The sequence below is a fragment of the Topomyia yanbarensis genome, chromosome 1 (genome assembly GCF_030247195.1).
Source record: "Topomyia yanbarensis strain Yona2022 chromosome 1, ASM3024719v1, whole genome shotgun sequence".
NCBI lineage: Eukaryota > Metazoa > Arthropoda > Insecta > Diptera > Culicidae > Topomyia > Topomyia yanbarensis.
In genome coordinates this window covers 974,710-992,260 of record NC_080670.1, presented here as the reverse complement: position 1 = coordinate 992,260, position 17,551 = coordinate 974,710, and the positions used below count along the sequence as shown (strand labels likewise).

Sequence of the window (17,551 nt, the reverse complement as noted above, 5' to 3'; positions counted from 1 at the left end):
AAGACAAATCTGTAAGAAATTTTGGTCCTTTCCCTCTTCTGAAAAATAATGAACGAAAACAGAATGTTTAGATTTTGCTTTATTTGCAATAAAAATGGAATTTTTCAATAGGGTAGACTCAGTGGATCCTTTAGTTTAAGAGATTGTATTCGGATTTATGACAACACAAAAATCTGTATTGCTAAAAGTAATAGTGGATAGTGAATTCAGCGTAATTCATATAAAGTAACAAATAAACGTACATATTTGAAAACAGTGAAACGTGTTTCTGAATGCTTTGATTTGATTTCTGTTTGGACCTGGAACTTATAACCCGCTTTAGCGGTTATTTTCGGTTATCATTTGGTGCTATTCTAGTGTGGCGAGAGATGAGAGCGTACCTTCTTACCGCCAGGTTTGTGTCAATGCATGCAGTTTTACAACAGTCTAGTGCGATGTCGCCATTACACCATTCCGTCACCCGTGGCAACCGAGGAATTGAAAAGTATGTTTGTTCAAGTTATGCAATAAAACAGGATGATTTCGACTTCGGATATCAAAAGGCTGGAAGCGCAGTGCCTGGAAAATATTAAGTATGACGAGCTGTATCAATTGCGAAATGACGCCAAATTACGGGCCGTCTATACCTCGAAGAACTACGATGAATTCAAGTGAGTTAGTCTATTTCAGAGCCGTTTAGTACCTTCTCTGATTGCTGCTCCTTTTTCTAGGGACATAGTTGATGCAGCCCATTTGAGTTCCATTACACCACAGGATAAACGGAATGTTAAAACCAGACGAAATTTGTGGAATACAGTTTCTTAAGATTAGAGTTATTTAATAAAAGCTTTTTTTTGCTGCTGAATTCTACGAAAACTTTCCGATGTTTGTGATTCGTTTAGAGGCGAAGTCCGTTACCTTTAAACTTTTTCAGATATCGTTTTTAAATTTGGGTCGCACTAGGTTCGATCTAATAGTTACAAAATCCATATAAAAATGACAGTTCCAACAGGTTCCAACACGCACCCGCAAATAACTTCATGCCTTCATATTCGCCAAAATCCAACCTAGATAGCTACCGACTCGAGCGTACACGCCCGGAAAGTTTATCTCTCCGCAGTAATTGATCCCATATGAAACCACTCCAAACTGAACGTACCGGGTTCGGTTGAGATATTCAGCCGGCCACATTAGAGGTCCACCGGAGTCACCCTGGCAACTATCCACAAGATTCCTACCACCTGCACAGATCTGTTTCTCGTTAACTGTGATATTATGCTTTTTACTGTCAATTTCGGAGATTCGTTTCTGGCATCTGCTTTGTTCCAATCGCGGTAGTTGGGCTTGTAGTAAAACATCTGATCTTGTAAGCTTTTCCGTTAGACCCCATCCGGCGACAATGTATTCGGGTAAAAGGAGATCCTTCAGTACGGCAGTCATTGGTAAACAGATCGGCATGATATGACCTAAAACAGTTGAATATTTAACAACAAGTTAAACTGTTCAAACGATGGGAACAAACTTTTGAATATGATCGTTTCCGCCAAACGAATTAATCCAATATCATTTCCAGTGAATGCACTGCGGTACTGCGGATGAATTATGTATAATTCATAACGAACGTTCTCTACAGGCCCAGCACAGTCTTGTTCGATGATTATACCTTCTTCGATAATATTGTTACAATCTTTTTCCTCACTGATAGTGTGTTCTCCTAGTCGTACGAACTCTCTAGTGATAGACAATAGCGATAGATGACGGACGTTCGACCCAAGGTCCCATTTCCATGTTGCAGCGATACTCACAGTTTGAATTGATCGTCATCCTTTAGACAATGAGCTGCTGTTAGCACATATCGTTCGCTGATTAAAGTGCCACCACAGTTTCCCATTATTTCGTCACTAAACAGATTTCGATACATTAGCAGTGCCATCCAGGGATATTCAAAAACTGCAGTCTCATTACCATGAGCTATTCGTTCAGACGAAGCTAGGCCACAATTGTCCGGTAGCTGGAAGATGCGGTCCGGTTGACAGCAAACTTTTTTCTCCGACGAGTTGGGCGAGATGCATTCTGCATTTTTCAGGTACTTGACTACATTCGCATCAGTAATATTCGGAGCCAGCTGGGTTAGCGCGAATAAGTTGGAGCATTGTTGAAGAGGAACACACTTTCCACTAGACCCAGACGGTGTAACACAAGCTGTTCAATTGGAAGTTTTCATATTGCTGTATTTGGAATCTAAAAGTGACCACAACTTACACTCGCTAGTGGCTATAGCACTCAACACAATAATTGCACCGAGGTAGTAAACGGCATCCATCTTTGCACACTCTATTTATTCTTACTGCTTCCGACACGAAAGTCTCAAGCAGACTGATCTGATCTTAGACTGCTACTAGCTACTAGCAGATGCAGTTGTCTGAGTTAATTAATGGGATTGGGAGCAAAATGCGCCACATTTTAATCAAATAGTGCGAATAATATGTAGAGCTATCACAAAGGTACCAAGTGCATGGGGCTGCTTGTAATAATTATATATTTTTCTATTATTATTTGATTTTATTTTATTGATATGTTATAGAAGTTAAACGCAAATTATAGAAGCTCTGGCATCTAGAAACAGGAAAAAGATGCTTCTTGTATTTTCAATGTCTAATTAATCAGCATGGTTTACTGAACTTTATAATTTATTTTACAATATAATGTGATAAAATAATATTACATGATAAAAATAATTGCATGAATATAAATATAAATCAAAAATATAACGTTAATAATATTACAAATAATAATGTAAAATCCCACTGGTCATGATATAAGTATTGAAATGAGGCATTCTATAGTGTTGGACGTGAAATAGACAACAGGCTACCCGGACAAATTGACACGATTGATGTGATGCGGTACGTACATGTATCAGGAATACCTTCGAGACATTTTGAATCTCGGGAAGTGTTACGGCAAGTTGTTTGACTCTCTCAGACGAGAGAGTCAAACAACTTGCCGTTTAGTATGTTTAATATCGTTTTGGAAAGTGTGATAAGAAGATCGATGACTGATACGAGTGGTACGAAAATCTGTTCATCTTTTTGGGTTCACCGATGTTATTGGCATTGTGGTAAGTAGCGTAGAGACAACGGTGAATACATACATTCGACCGAAGATTGAATAAAATTTGGTTAAAGACAAAATACATGAGAGCAAAAAGAAGAAACATTATAATTCTCACTGAGAGTATCGATTAATGGCGATGATAGTGAAATGAACCTTTCACCTTTCGGTTAAATAAAGTAAGGGAATCGGAATAGTGGCTTGGAGAACCACCCAGGGTGAAAATTGGGTGGCCGTGGTGGGGTACAATCCTGTAAATATATTCCTAGAAACTAATCGGACAGTTACAAGAACAGCTTTGCATCGAGCGAGGTGGGTAGACTTAGTTGAAGGGGACCTGTGGAGTCCTCGTGTCATGCGAGTTTGGTGACAAACAGGCATGTACTGGAAACTGAATAGTAAGGTGGGTAATTATTACAGTAACCGAAAATAGGTTATCATACTAAAAAAAAATTCTATTTATTGCACCTCAAAGCATAACCACCCCGTCATATCCCACCATCCCCTAGTATATGTAGGAGAGGGGAGAGGACCCGGTTGTGAAACAGGTTTATTTTTCGAATAATTTAATACAGAAAAAAGTTCCACGACAGAAGTTACGAGTATTTCATAAACGGCGACTATCCTCTATTCCCAACGGGAACAAGGAGGATGCTTTTAAAATGTTTTATAATGCATGAGCTGATAGGCGTGTAGAGTCTTTAACGGCCTTTAATAGAAAAAAACATCATCAGATGGTGCCAAATGGTGAGATAAACTAGTGCTCACTAGATCCTATCTCACGCCCTCTAGTGATTATATTGATTACATTTAATCCATAGGTCCATAGGTTATGGTAGTAGCAGAATAACAGGGTGCGCTAAGATCAGACTGTATGGCAAGATTGAAAACCTCACGATGTGACGGTGGATTATGTTTGGATCATTGTACTGCAAGTTAATTGGCTTACCATAGCACGCTTGAAAAAGTGCACGACGAGCCACAAACGCAAATCTTTGCGCAGCACTGTAGGAACTCCGCTTGGTGGGACAAAAGTTGCAGATTTGCGAGCCTCAAGAAGTTCTTTTCAACAGGCTTCTAGTGCTGTAGAAGATTGGACATCTCGTGATAACTGGCAGGTGATCAAACGATTAAAGGCCTTCAATTACAGCAATATCGATGTGTACTGCACATGCGAGATAAAATCTGACTGCTATCAGATGGTAACTCAAAGTTTTGCGAGGAGTCTACTGGAAGATTAAATGGAAAGAACAGTGCGTCCTAGTAAACTCTAGAAAGAAAACTGCGATGCATTTTTTTAATTCGTTTATTTGATACGTCTCATAGCGGTAGATTATTGGAGCCGTGGATCTTTTATATGTTTACAATATGTAAAAATAATAATGCAAATAAATATTGTACAAGTATTGGATCTCGCGCGCGCAATTTTTTATTGCGAGCGGAGACTTTCTTTCGCGGGGACGGAAAAGTTGGTAGCTGGAATACTGAAGCTGGCTTAGTGTCCGTGGTCCGATGTTCTTCCCTGCTTCTTGCACTTATTGTTGACCAGTGTAAATCCGTCGTCGTTGTTATTACCTTCCTTGTCGATGTTGCTTACAGTTGATTTTGGGGTGCTGGATGCTTCTCTTGCAGTTTGGAAATTCCTTTTTTGGGTTGGTTTGTCATAGATGAATTTGCAATCGGTTGAGATGCACTCTCCTCTGCATCTTCCGCGCCAGTTTTCCATGGTGTGCTGTCTGATTACAATACTTGTACGTTTGCCCCTCATGGGTGCAAAGTGTAGTTTGTTTAATTATAGATCCATGAGTTTTGAGTTGTATTGTCAAGTAGTAGGGTACAAGCCTTTCAATCCGCATCCTCACTACAAAAACGCCGTTAGGAGTACCCGGGAAGAACCCGTATTGCGATATGCGTTTTGCAATTGACTCAGGAGGGGTACGAGGTGTTAGGTCATGTAGCCTTACATTCATAGAATCGTTTTCAATATATACGGGAATCCTTATCCCGACGTTGTCACTTTCAACCACGTGTTTTATGTTGTCCTGCAAAACGAAACCCTCGGCTTGTGCTAGCCTGTTGAATGATATTAACACTGCATTGCGAAGATGATGATACTGAAGGTACAAGATTTCCGTAAGCCTAAGTTGCATTTTTACCTTCAGAAGGTATACCACTTCACAAAAACTCTGTCGAATTGAACAAAATTTAAAATCAACGACCGTGGTCGGAGTAGAGCTTTTACGTCAACTTTTCTCATGATGACAAAAATAATCCGATGTTTCCTTTGTTCTGGAGACAATGCACACTTGATCGAGAGGCCTGTTGTTAACTTGGCTCGATTGTAGGTCTGACTGCCGCAGAGGTAGACAGGAGACTGGAGACTTCATTTTAGATCGTTTGGATTCATGATTCAGCTGTCAAAAACAATTCCAATGAATGAATGCTTATATCCTTAAAGCATTGGATGGGTTGTCATACAATGCCAGGACATACGTTGCCAAAATGTTGCTTTCTCAGATGTGTAAACTAATTATTATGCTCAGCAAAGACCCTTGAGGAGGTCGTCAGGTTCGGGGCAGAACCCATGATCAGTGGCTGTGTGCTATTAAAGAAGATGCACGTGCGACGGGTGTTCAAGGAGAATAGCGTCCAATAATTGAGTAAGCTGGAAAACTAAAATACATTCGACCATGATTCGGAATACCTAGATTATTTGACCGTGACAAAGGTACTGATATGCGCTTTAAAATCAATTATAATATAGAAAAATGTAAAAATGGCAGATCTGATTCCACATTTCTCATGAGTATTCATCTTTCTTTCAACTATTACCTTATGGTTTTTTAAACATACGAAGAGAAATTTTTCTATGGTAGGAATGACATTGATCAGTCATTTATTTAGCAACGACCGAGAATTTTCAGATTTTTTTGGCTTTGATCAATTCAAACCTTACTAGATCTATGTGCTGATTAACGAAGTAGCTCGACAGTATAATTTATAAATATTGGAAAGGCCAGAAAACGATCCAGCCCATCAACATGTACTATTGCTGTCCACCAAAGGCATAGGTGGTGGCACGATTATTTTATTCATTCCCGTCTCCGGCTCACGCTTGTGTAGTCATGCATAGCAGAGACAAATGGGCAGGCTCGTTACATTCGTTGGGGAATCCCATCGTTTTCGAAAAAGACCGATACTGGTCAAGCGCGGTGTTTTAATCGCTGGAATACGGTAAATACGTTATCAAGCGGTTTTTCTTAGTTTCCCTACATCTTGTCGTTGTACTATGTGTAAGTGGAGCTTTCTTTGCGCCGCCTGAATGGCTTCGATGTGATCATACGCGATCAAGTTACAGATCGGTTGCTCTCTCCAATGCCGTGTGTTTGTCTCACAAAGTCACCATTCCCTCTCATTCTGATTACGCCGATATGTGTTATTTTTTGTAATTGTTTTTTTTAACGGTGTCTGAATTTTGTATGTTTTGCAAAAGACTTGTTAGTGTTTGTTATTTCCAATACTCGTAACGTTTGTTGGCAATTGAATTGCGCCCAATTTTTTTATGTTCACAGCGATAACAATTGCTAGTTTGCAAACTCCTGAATTATGGAGTAGGGTCTGAAAAATCTCTTGGCAGCAACAAATATATTTGCAAAAAATCTGACATTTTCCCAACGCTGGTACATCAATTAATACAAACAAGTTGTAATATATTCCGATTTGTGTCTTCAGGCGGAATTAATACAGCGAAACATTGTTTGATCTCTCGCTATTTCCCGATTCTCAATTCTTCCTGTGGTCTTCGTGATAGTGGCTGTGATCAGTTCTTCGTGCAGCCTCCGTTCGATCGGACGTGAATATCTCGTTTAACGTGTGTGTTCCGCAGCGTCACCTGTTTCGCAGTTGTCCTCGCTTGCTTGTTGACTTTGCAATGGAGGCTAGTTTAGTACCAAGAAGATCGTTAATTTGTTGGGTACTTACTTTCGGTGTCCTTTGGCTATCGTCCAAGGTTCAGGCACGTATGTATCTTGGTTGTTATCGGTTGAACTAGCTAGTAGATAGACCTAGGCCATTACTCGCATCATTGGATGCACATTCGAGTTCTCTGTGTGCGGGGGATTTTTGCGGTTGAAAAAGCAAAATAACAGGTTTTTTTTTCGTGCGACCTATAATACGACCATGAGATTTGGGATTCTAGCTTCGTTAGATGCTATTATTTTCTCTTAAAGGCGAACATCGGTTATTTACCAGTGGTGATTGTGTTCAATATACTGAGTTTAATGAGTCTACATATATAGATTAAATCGAATATAAGATGGCCTAGGGGTGAGCATAATCACATGTTCAAAGTCACTAAACGAACCGGGTTTAATTTCTCTGGTTCAAGAAAACTCGCCTGCGTTAATTTGTTAATACTTTTGTGACACAATGCGATAAATGCAAATTCAGTTAGATCCAGAAACAGAACTGATAATAACTGCGAAGACTGTTGTGAAGGTCGAATCCTACTTGGAAACATAATACTTCGAAAGAGTAAGAAGCGAGTCATACTCTCTTGGTGTGAACTTTTTGCATGAGTGATAAAGGTTATTATAAAAAAACATCGGAAAGATGGTTACCCGTGAATTACGTTTTAGTGCTAAAGCTGCTGGTAATAAAGGCTTTGCAATTTCCTGAGAATTAAATCAGTTTTCTTGGACGTGTTTATGATAGTGGATTTCTTTCTTTTATTTGTAAATATTTCTACGCACGAGTTAACTGTACAGCTTTATTGAAATGCTAGTGCAAGGGGTAAAATTGAACTTGACATCTAATAATTTGTTGCTTATAGATAACCTTTGAAGGCATAAAAATATCTACTTTTGCATGTATTTCAGAGAGCGCTCCATGTACTACCCCAACCCGCCAGGACGGTCTCTGTGTAGCGATTCATCGATGTCGAAATATCTACGATATTGTGCAGAACCCTACACCGCCACCGATTGGGATTGCGAATTACATTAAACGGGCAGCGTGTACTCTTCCGGGAGTGGAACGTGCCATTTGCTGTCAACCACAGGAGGTGGTTCCGGAACCAACAATATCATCTGCAAAGATTGATTTGCTACCGAAAGAATGTGGCCAATCGGTAACTGACAGAATTGCCTTTGGAAACGTTACGCAGGTGTTTTCATATCCATGGATGGCTTTACTGCGATACAATCAGAATGGAGAAATAATAGATGGTTGTGGTGGTTCTCTGATCAATAATCGCTACGTTTTGACCGCAGCACATTGTCTGAAGACGAGGAGTACTCTGAAATTGTAAATTTCAAAGCGGAAAATTGTTCAAATGTTGTGATTCTCACGACTCTACATTCATTTTAGGGTGCAGGTTCGTTTGGGAGAACACACAAGAAATCAGGATATCGACTGCAATATCTACAAGGATAAGTACGGAGAGGAAATCGAACGAGACTGTGCTGAACCAGTTGAAGATTACCAAGTTGAGTCATTTGAAATCCACCCTGATTACAACCGGCCAAAATATAGCAATGATATCGGCTTGATTCGACTGGACCGTGATGTGGTCGTAAAATGTAACTATTTTTTGTAAAACTACTATTCAACGAAATTAGTAAACGTTTTTATTGGTTCTTTGCAGATCATATTCGGCCAATCTGTTTACCCGTGACGCCTCAACTTCGCTTAAAGCAGTTCGAGCGGTACATTGTAACCGGATGGGGTACAACCGAAAATCAAACCGGTTCACAGGTTCTGCTAGAGGCAACTGTGCCACGAGTAAACAACGACGAGTGCCAGCAGACAATGCTTCAGAATCGACTTAATGTTCAGCTGAGCGACAAACAGATGTGTGCAGGAGGATCAGGAAAGGTGGACACTTGCCGCGGTGATTCGGGTGGACCTCTCGGTTTCAGTACCGACTTAAACGGTCCTCGATTCATACAGTTCGGTGTCGTTTCCGCTGGAGTTGATTCGTGCGGCAAAAAGAACGTTCCGGGAATCTACTGCCGCGTAGGTAGTTACATGGACTGGATTTTGGATACGATTAGGCCATAATAGATAGACAAATGTCGACAAGAGGAGATCAAAACTCGTCTTTTTAATTTATTTTGTGAAGCTTTTCTTGACTTTTTTCTTAATGTCCTGTTAACTTGTTGTGTGACTATTTAAAAAAAATGTTGCGGAGAACGAGAGAAATGCCCCATTATGAGTCTCAATACCAAGGTCCGCTTCTGTGAAGCTTCCATGGAAGGTCAATAATGTTTATGAATTCTAATAAAATCTGCCATAACTGTCTATCAAGCTCGGAGACCGCGTTTGTGTCATGTTATGCCGAATGCCTCAACAAAATCCAATAAATCCGTTTATGGGAAGTATGGGTAAGAAGGACAAGAGGAGGGGAAAGGTTCGGCGGATTCATGGTTATTTTAAACAGAAAATTTTAAAAATTAAAGTGAAGTTTATGTCTACCCTGATTACTTCCGTCGCCCTCGAAAACCGTCAAGCCCAGGTAGGTGACAACCGTATTTTGTAGTAGAATTGTGGCTAAAATTAACAGGGGGTGGGTGTAAAATGAATAGGTAACCTAATCAAGTCAATATTTGTTAAATTCAGAACAAACTATGTACATAAATTTCACCTGTCAAACATTCAAAAGATATTGAAGCCATTTGTTTTGATAAAAAAAATCTGTCTTATAAGAAAAAAAACATGATGAAAACCAAAATCGGCATTTATGTTCCCCGATGATGTTTAACGCGGCATCTAGAATGTAAGGTCTTCTTGGATGAAATTTTAATTTTATTCTGAAAAAGTTGTTACATCATAGGAATTGAACTTAATGCAGATATTACAACATATTAAGTAGGAAAAATGTCTTAGGGAGTAAAATGAACAGGTTGTAGTGAGGGTTATATTTTTCAAGTACTTTGTTCTCCAACAGATTCTAAAAACCATAAAAACTTTAACACCTAACAACCCCAAGTTTGCAGATGAGCTTAGATGCCAGAAGATTGAAAATCGGGTTATAGCACGACAATTTATTTTAACTCACAAAATAGGACGTATGCTCAATGAGCACTGCTCATGTTCTATTGGGACGACAGCATTGCTTGAAAACGGTAGTTCAACACATTATACAAATGTCAAAGAATCTCACGGCTAGTAAAGATTATCAAGAAGATTGAAACTAATTGTACACTGTTAGGTGAAGGTCCTTCAGTTTAAGTATAAATTTCACCAATTGTGCACAAAACATTTTATAGAACAAGCATATAAGGTGGTTGTAGTATTTCAATTACTAATTAGTTATAGAATAATGACTATCTTAACGTGTTCATCTTACCACCAATTCCCCTACGTCAAAGCGGTCTGGTTTGAATATTCTACGTACTTAACCTGCATATGTGTAATTCACATATAACATGTTTTCATTTGAAAATTCTTTGAAATCGTATTTCTTTATAAGGTCGCCTAAAGAATAGCCATCACATCAGTACTAGTCCCTAAGGTGATTTCAAAAGTGTTCATGGTACAAAAAACCCTGCACTGAACGATTATATAAAAGTTTGTTCAAAACAATAATATTTACCTACCTGTGTCAGGCTAGTATCTAGACATTATAATATCTGCAACTAAAGCTAATCCATTTCTCCTAAATTACAAACTGGTTCCTATATGTAGACTACACTACACCAAATGTTTTCCTTAAGGAATTTGGGTTTGTACAGATTTCATGTTTAGATTCATTCTTACTTAACATTCCAGTTTGGTTAAGTTGAATTTGACTTCCAATATACAAAAAAAAAAAAAAATGACGAAAAATCACATGCACATTCTCGATATATTTTTATGGAAATATATGAGGTGATTTTAGTATCATATTTTAACAAAAAAAATCTCATCGAAAATAGCAATGCAAACAAGACGATTTCAAAACGGTGATATTGCAATAATTTGGAATGGACATGTTTGCATTGAACAGGTTCTACCGGTTATCGCTGCTGTTTTGAACTTGATTTAGAAGTATCGAACCGTACGTTGTGGGTGGGTGTGTTTTGTTTTGTGCGGATAACCAAAAACTGTCGTGATCTTGTTCACTCTATGGTAACTAACCGACGCTAGTGATACTAACCAATTATGTTAGTGGTAATGGCAAAAAGCTATCTATTTTAGATACAATCAGATAATTTGAAATTGATTCAATCATTGATACGTTTGTTTTACTCTTCATTTTGTAGCTTAATTGTAGCTTCGCACAACGAAGTAGTTTCAATTAAATCAACGATATCAAATCAAGTGAACTCGCCTTGGTGCTACATTCCATTGCAGAACTTGACCTTCTGTTACGATTCCGAGCGTACAGGGGGTGTGTTACTACCCTATGAACAATGCACTAAGAATCCTACCTAGCTGTAACTCGAACATATGACTGGTTTGCTAGATAGCTTTACCCTCTGAACCGCCACAAGATTCACAAAAAACGTTGGATGGATCTGATTTGTCACAGCATTCGTTCAAAAATGATTCCAAATTTATGGAGGCGTGTTACTGTATAATCCCGATTCAGTTGATCACATATCTGTTCGTGTTGTAACCTGTGTCATCTTGTTCAGCGTGCTTTGGGGAATCCCACTGGTTTTGAAAAGTACATACAGTTTTACCATTCCAAGTGGTATCCAGCCTGGTCGGTGATATATATGCTACTTGTGGGGTTTTCTATCATTTCCGCTCTTTATATTAATATAGGACTCTCTTTGTTCATTTGGTACAATGAATACGTGTGAGATTTTTCCTGACCGCAAACCCCATTTGATGTCGTATGCTTGGTAAATTTTAAATATTTGCATATGTACATCCCATTTCCAGTTCTGTTCCATGTGGGGAAAGGATTTTTTTTGGTAAATTTGTTGGTACTTTTCTTTTCATATTGTACATCTACCATTTAAATAGAATAGATTTTGTTCATTTTGTTTGTTTTACTTTCCTTGCAGCTGAAACAGAAGATATTACTTAAGGGGGGCGTCTGGTGTAGTGGGCAAAAAATCGAATTCTTTTTTATCCGCTTAATTTTTAGTATTGAACCTCTATAATTTTTTCTCGTAATCTTTATGGCCACGTTGAACTTCTTTTGTTTTAAACAGCCATTCATATTTGCTTTAACACACGCAGATTTCAATGCATCGGCAACAATTTTCGAAAAACGGACAGCGATAGAAATACAGTGTAAAAAATACACTCTTAACTACATCTACCAAAATTTTCAAGCGAAAATTCCCAATGGGTCATTTTCAACAGCCTTTTTTCCGTGATGCAATTTGATGTGGGACACCCTTTTATAGCGTTTTTTTTCCAAAACGAGTTTTTCAAATTGGCGAACACGATAACTCAGAAACTAATCAACGAATTGACTTGATTTTATTTATTAGAATGCACATATGTAGCCTGTCGATGAACCACAGAAAACTGAGTAAATTATTTTGAAGAAAATTGAGCGAATTTTATAGTAAAATATGAGATTTTTCTGTTTTCATGAAGCCATTTTCCGAAACTTGGACTTTTTTTTCTATTTTTTTTTGTGATTCATCGACTAAGTACAAGTCTAAGCTATACAAAACCTATTGAATTTCCCTTATCAGACAATTTTATGAAGAGTTATCGTGTTCGCCGCGGGGCTCCTCGACGTGGAAATGGTTGGACGTCTACTCTTGGAACGCTCGTATGTGTGGCTCTGCGTGACTGAAAATATGTGTATTTACAGGACATTGCCTTTCCAAGTATCACCAGGAAAAATGAAAAAAAGTCGAGATACATTTATCGATTCTGTAACTACGAACTAGGAATATATTCTCTACTATTGTGTAGCATTGTTTCTTCGAAGTTGAAAACAGTCTAAATTGATACATTGCAATATTTTCCCAACTATTTAAAGACAACAAAGTTGAAAACAGCCATGTTAAAAATATCAAATTGCTAAAAACTAATTTTAGGTAAGGTATTGTGTTCACTTGTACTAAAATGATTTAGCAACCCAAAATTATTATTTTTTACAAGTTTCCAGGCGTTTGACTTTTAAATTAAAATGTATCAGATTTCGCTTTCTCATCAGCTAATCAGAACATTTGTGCTTGCCTTCTGAGACATCACTCGTAAGCAGTTAGTTGTTTTGCTTCATGCAAGACGTATATAGGGGGCGGGCATAGCGTAGTTGGTAAATCGGTTACCTTGTACGCAGCTGAGTTCGTTTCCCAACCCCGCACATAAGGTTAGAGAATTTTCTAAAAGAGATTTCTCTAACCCGAAAAGAGGCGAATGATCCTAAAGTTAAAATCTCTATAATCAAAATAACAAAATGCAAGACGTATGACTTTTTGAATTTAGGATTTAGTGTGCAACTATACTATTTATTTTTCATTCGCCGATAGTCAATAGATATCACGAAAATGGGCAACAAGGAAACATCCAGGTATACGAAAAAAAACAAAACATATTTGAGTCAAAAATATTCGAAAACAATAGTTCAAATTTGGAATTTATTTTATTTTTTATTTTTTTTAGTTCATCATCTTCCGGGTTTGAAACTGCTAGTTGTTTCACGGAACCCATATCCTAGGCAAATAATTGGTTTGTCATTGGTTATGTGGTTGCCCCAAATGTATCCACTATTTCTGCTATCGTTTCATGAAAAGTAACTATAAGGCCCTACTTCCCGATCGATTATCGAAACGTTCCCAGTATAGCAGGTTCCTGGCATCTAACACACCTCTAATGAAGTACAGTGGGCACAACATCGAAAGCCTTTGCACGCGCACCTCCTACGTCATGCGAGGTCATTACAAACCTCAACCAAGCGCGCGAGGCTTTCCAAACACGTGATTCGAGCAAACGAAAGGATCGAAACCCGCTGTCTTCATACCAACCGGTTGTCGGGCATAATAGTCATACTTTTGGTATGCTAGTCCCGTGACGTGAAATAGCTAACTTCGGTGCGATCGTCAGCTTCGCGATCGCAATCGTGAATAAAGCTCGAAACCGCGACATTCGCATGCGCTCAGTCGTGTTGATGAAACGGATCCTATCGGACGTGTTATTGCAGTGTCTTACAGAGACGTGAAAGGTGCGAAGTAAACATATAGAGCGTTTTGTTAGGCAATAGTTAAACAATATACTTGTATACTAAGATGAAGAGGATTATTTTGGTGCTGATTGGATTGGGCCATTATGCGTCCGTTGGAATTTGTGCACGTAAGTTATCGGAAGTAGTCCGACAGGATTTCTATCAGAATTGTCAATCTGGTGTCTTGTGGGGTGGTGCAAGCGCCGATGACAAATAAGTTTATTCATGTGGGAAGCACAAACAGTTTTTTGTTCTTCAACTCGGAAGCAAAATATTGATACCGGTAAGGACTGGTGTATTCATGACAACAGACATTCATTTTCAAAAGGGGAGCTAATAATAATATACTCGAGCTTGTTTTAAGAACTGAAGTGGTAGGCAGTTCAGCATTAGGAATATATTTGCTGATTTTGATGCGTAATCAGCATTCTGACCTCATATATTATCTGCAATGTTGCGTATATAGAGCAAAACATTTCTAAATCATATACAAATTTTGATCACCCAACTCTTTTATATCGTATCATGTATCTACATGATTTTTGAAATTACATTTCTTTTTTACTAGGTTAATGAGAGTTTGCTTTCAATAAATTCTGGAATTGTTGATACAACGTTTGCTCATTGTCTATATTCTTCTAGACACTAAAATTGTAATAAATTCGCAAGGTGTCATCAGAATCTCTATTGCAGACCCAATTTTTCTACGTTGTTGTTTTTTAAAAATCAAATGCAAAAGCTTTGCGTGCTTACATTATTTTTTACCACATTTTTGTAGAAAATTAAACTAAAACAAAAGAAAACTCTCGTGGTGAAGCAAAAACGGCATGACAAAAACACGATCCTTTAGCATGTCTCACCACTTACTAAAGTAGTTAAATTGTTGATCACAACCATTGAGAGAAATTGTTCAGTCCATCTACCGTATACAAACAGGTGAAAAACGGTGAAATCAAAGAAAAAGCTTGATCTGTTAACTTAATTATCTCATTTACTGTCACAGACACAGTCACAGCCATGCGTATTTCCATGCATGCCTTTTATAATATGGCCGCAAACGAGCAAACAAAAAAAAATTATAATCATATTGCAATCTTACGATCATGTTTTTTTTTGCAAAACTAGACGTAATTTCATTATTACGCAATAGCTTAGATAGGTATCTCAAGATAATACATGGGCGTACCTCGTGTTATTTGACACTACATTGAAATACTCAACCATCGCTATAAATGCATGTTTTAATACATTTCACTTTTCGTCCCTCGTAGAAAGCGCACCATGCACTACACCTACAGGTCATCCTGGCCTTTGCGTGCCGTTAGAACATTGCCGAAACATTTACAGTATTATTCAATCGAAGCAACGACCATCTCAAGGTATTCTCAACTACATCCGTCGATCGGTGTGCCGTTTACCGGAAGTGCGTAAGGCCGTTTGCTGCCAGCTCACCGAGGTGGATCAGACCATTGCCAGTTTGGCACCGGATAAACCGTTGCTGCCCACAAATTGTGGCACTACGACGGCAGATCGTGTAGCATATGGCAAAGAAACAGGTGTCTTCGAGTGCCCATGGATGGCATTGCTTCGTTTCAGAGACTTTAACCAAGAGCTAGTTGACGGCTGCGGTGGATCACTTATTCATGAGCGATACGTTTTGACGGCAGCTCACTGTTTGCATGATAGGAAGCTTATCTTGTAAGTACTTTGTTTGTAACTCAGTTGTTCAGTATGCAAACATGTATAACATTGTTCAACAGAGACCATGTTCGCTTGGGAGAACATAACAAAGTCACAGACATTGACTGCGAAGGAGTAGACGGAGACTGCGCAGGTCCCGTTCAGGATATTCGGGTGGAAACCACGATAACTCATCCAATGTATAACAACCCAAAGTTTCGAAATGACATTGGACTTGTTCGATTGGCAAGTAATGCCAGATTGGATGGTAAGAAACAAGTACTATAGATAATACTGTAATCAACAAATATTTTACTTTCAGATCAAATCAAACCAATCTGTTTGCCAGTAACAAAAGAATATAGCAATATGCTGCATTCAAAGTATATTTTAACGGGCTGGGGAACGACTGAAAATAATTCGCTTTCAAATGTTCTGTTAAAGGCCTATCTTCCCCGCGTAGATAACGAGCAGTGCGAACACATAATGAGGAACAATAGTCTAACGATAGCGCTCGGTGAACAACAATTGTGCGCTGGAGGGAGTGATCGGAAAGACAGTTGCCGAGGTGACTCAGGAGGACCACTGGGTACGGTGGGGTTACTGTACAATGAACCGAGGTTCATCCAGTTCGGAATTGTTTCGATTGGTGTCAACACTTGTGGACTGAAAAATATTCCTAGTATTTACACTAGGGTGGGATTATACATGGACTGGATTTTAGAAAATATAAAACCCTCTTGAAAACAAAACAGTGTTAATTTGTATGTGTATTACAGAAAAAAGTAGTTAGCAGTAAGTTAATATATATAACAAATGTTATCACTAGCGCTAGCTTAAATACCTTGCGACTATAATATTTAAAAAACCTTACGCATTATTGTTATGGTTTCTTGCTAATCCATAGAACAATGACTAATCCAGTGTGAAAATTCTCTTTGATATGTCATCCACCAGCCAATCGATGGCTTCCACTAATTTTTCTCCTGTTACGGCACTAACACCATGAATAACCCAATGATGAGTTTCAATTTTCTCCAATCCCAAAACATCCTTTATCTCATTGCTGGTAAGTGCTCCCGGGAGATCCTGTTTATTTGCTAACACTAACAACGTAGCTCCTGCCAGTCGTTCCTCTTGAAGCAGTAGTGCTAGTTCCTCGCGGCAAGATTCCATTCGCATGCGATCGGTACTGTCAACTACCCACACTAGACCATCGGTGCACTCGAAATAGTTTCGCCAGTACGATCGAAGCGATTTCTGCCCTCCTACATCCCACATGTTTAGCGTGTAGTTTTTGTATTCCAGAGTTTTAATGTTAAAACCTAGCGTAGGAGAAATTTGATCTATTGGTTCTCCATTGAAACGTTTCAGAATTGTAGTTTTGCCGGCGTTGTCCAGTCCACTGTGGAAATAAAAATACAACCATTACAGTGTGAAAAGATGTTTTATATTATTCGCTTTACGCACAGTAGAAGAATTCTCATCTCCTTTTCCTTTTGTTTCATTTTCTTTAATATGGTTAAAAATCCCATTCCGATGTTACTCAAAAATATTCCAGTAATACGATTCGAATTAGGAGAATTTTGCGGTCCACAATTCTGGAAGATACTATAATCACAGAGATGATTGTTATTACTGAGAATGATCAAATGAAAT

General features: G+C 38.5%; 5 protein-coding genes across 9 annotated transcripts; 3 read left to right on the top strand and 2 right to left on the bottom strand.

Moving 5' to 3' along the window:
- Window positions 1-64: 64 nt before the first annotated feature.
- Window positions 65-2,410, bottom strand: LOC131676541 (serine protease grass-like). 5 transcript variants are annotated; one of them, XR_009303204.1, is made up of 7 exons: window positions 2,242-2,410; window positions 1,785-2,181; window positions 1,502-1,710; window positions 627-1,445; window positions 381-558; window positions 243-316; window positions 65-181 (listed from the first exon to the last, which is right to left on the bottom strand). XR_009303204.1 is itself a non-coding variant. In XM_058955627.1 (4 exons), exons 1-4 carry the CDS (start codon window positions 2,300-2,302, stop codon window positions 1,018-1,020), a joined length of 1,095 nt encoding a protein of 364 aa, XP_058811610.1. In that variant the 5' UTR covers window positions 2,303-2,410; the 3' UTR covers window positions 65-1,017. The 5 variants fall into 5 exon arrangements, 1 of the variants encoding a protein (XP_058811610.1); XR_009303202.1 differs by having other exon boundaries at window positions 243-558; XR_009303203.1 differs by having other exon boundaries at window positions 65-316.
- LOC131676544 (ADP-ribosylation factor-like protein 2) lies at window positions 65-17,532 on the bottom strand. The gene is made up of 3 exons (XM_058955630.1): window positions 17,363-17,532; window positions 16,767-17,297; window positions 65-706 (listed from the first exon to the last, which is right to left on the bottom strand). Exons 1-2 carry the CDS (start codon window positions 17,425-17,427, stop codon window positions 16,808-16,810), a joined length of 555 nt encoding a protein of 184 aa, XP_058811613.1. The 5' UTR covers window positions 17,428-17,532; the 3' UTR covers window positions 65-706; window positions 16,767-16,807.
- LOC131676545 (uncharacterized) lies at window positions 517-812 on the top strand. The gene is made up of 2 exons (XM_058955631.1): window positions 517-650; window positions 711-812. Exons 1-2 carry the CDS (start codon window positions 517-519, stop codon window positions 802-804), a joined length of 228 nt encoding a protein of 75 aa, XP_058811614.1. The 3' UTR covers window positions 805-812.
- LOC131676538 (serine protease grass-like) lies at window positions 6,906-9,406 on the top strand. The gene is made up of 4 exons (XM_058955623.1): window positions 6,906-7,112; window positions 7,971-8,397; window positions 8,461-8,672; window positions 8,738-9,406. Exons 1-4 carry the CDS (start codon window positions 7,025-7,027, stop codon window positions 9,151-9,153), a joined length of 1,143 nt encoding a protein of 380 aa, XP_058811606.1. The 5' UTR covers window positions 6,906-7,024; the 3' UTR covers window positions 9,154-9,406.
- Window positions 14,166-16,644, top strand: LOC131676540 (serine protease grass-like). Its single transcript, XM_058955626.1, has 4 exons — window positions 14,166-14,340; window positions 15,484-15,910; window positions 15,973-16,160; window positions 16,215-16,644. The coding sequence occupies exons 1-4, from the start codon at window positions 14,277-14,279 to the stop codon at window positions 16,634-16,636; spliced, it is 1,101 nt and encodes a 366-aa protein (XP_058811609.1). The 5' UTR covers window positions 14,166-14,276; the 3' UTR covers window positions 16,637-16,644.
- Window positions 17,533-17,551: the final 19 nt, after the last annotated feature.

What these genes read in the sequence shown, in the direction of transcription:
- LOC131676545 (XM_058955631.1), top strand. Translation starts at nt 517, where the DNA reads ATGATTTCGACTTCGGATATCAAAAGGCTGGAAGCGCAGTGCCTGGAA. An exon ending in AAGAACTACGATGAATTCAA is followed by an intron (nt 651 to 710) that starts GTGAGTTAGTCT and finishes TCCTTTTTCTAG; the next exon opens with GGACATAGTTGATGCAGCCC.
- LOC131676541 (XM_058955627.1), bottom strand. Translation starts at nt 2,302, where the DNA reads ATGGATGCCGTTTACTACCTCGGTGCAATTATTGTGTTGAGTGCTATA. An exon ending in TGCTATAGCCACTAGCGAGT is followed by an intron (nt 2,182 to 2,241) that starts GTAAGTTGTGGT and finishes CCAATTGAACAG; the next exon opens with CTTGTGTTACACCGTCTGGG. An exon ending in GATGACGATCAATTCAAACT is followed by an intron (nt 1,711 to 1,784) that starts GTGAGTATCGCT and finishes GTCTATCACTAG; the next exon opens with AGAGTTCGTACGACTAGGAG.
- LOC131676538 (XM_058955623.1), top strand. Translation starts at nt 7,025, where the DNA reads ATGGAGGCTAGTTTAGTACCAAGAAGATCGTTAATTTGTTGGGTACTT. An exon ending in ACGAGGAGTACTCTGAAATT is followed by an intron (nt 8,398 to 8,460) that starts GTAAATTTCAAA and finishes CATTCATTTTAG; the next exon opens with GGTGCAGGTTCGTTTGGGAG. An exon ending in CCGTGATGTGGTCGTAAAAT is followed by an intron (nt 8,673 to 8,737) that starts GTAACTATTTTT and finishes GGTTCTTTGCAG; the next exon opens with ATCATATTCGGCCAATCTGT.
- LOC131676540 (XM_058955626.1), top strand. Translation starts at nt 14,277, where the DNA reads ATGAAGAGGATTATTTTGGTGCTGATTGGATTGGGCCATTATGCGTCC. An exon ending in GTCCGTTGGAATTTGTGCAC is followed by an intron (nt 14,341 to 15,483) that starts GTAAGTTATCGG and finishes CGTCCCTCGTAG; the next exon opens with AAAGCGCACCATGCACTACA. An exon ending in CATGATAGGAAGCTTATCTT is followed by an intron (nt 15,911 to 15,972) that starts GTAAGTACTTTG and finishes ATTGTTCAACAG; the next exon opens with AGACCATGTTCGCTTGGGAG.
- LOC131676544 (XM_058955630.1), bottom strand. Translation starts at nt 17,427, where the DNA reads ATGGGATTTTTAACCATATTAAAGAAAATGAAACAAAAGGAAAAGGAG. An exon ending in GAGATGAGAATTCTTCTACT is followed by an intron (nt 17,298 to 17,362) that starts GTGCGTAAAGCG and finishes TTATTTCCACAG; the next exon opens with TGGACTGGACAACGCCGGCA.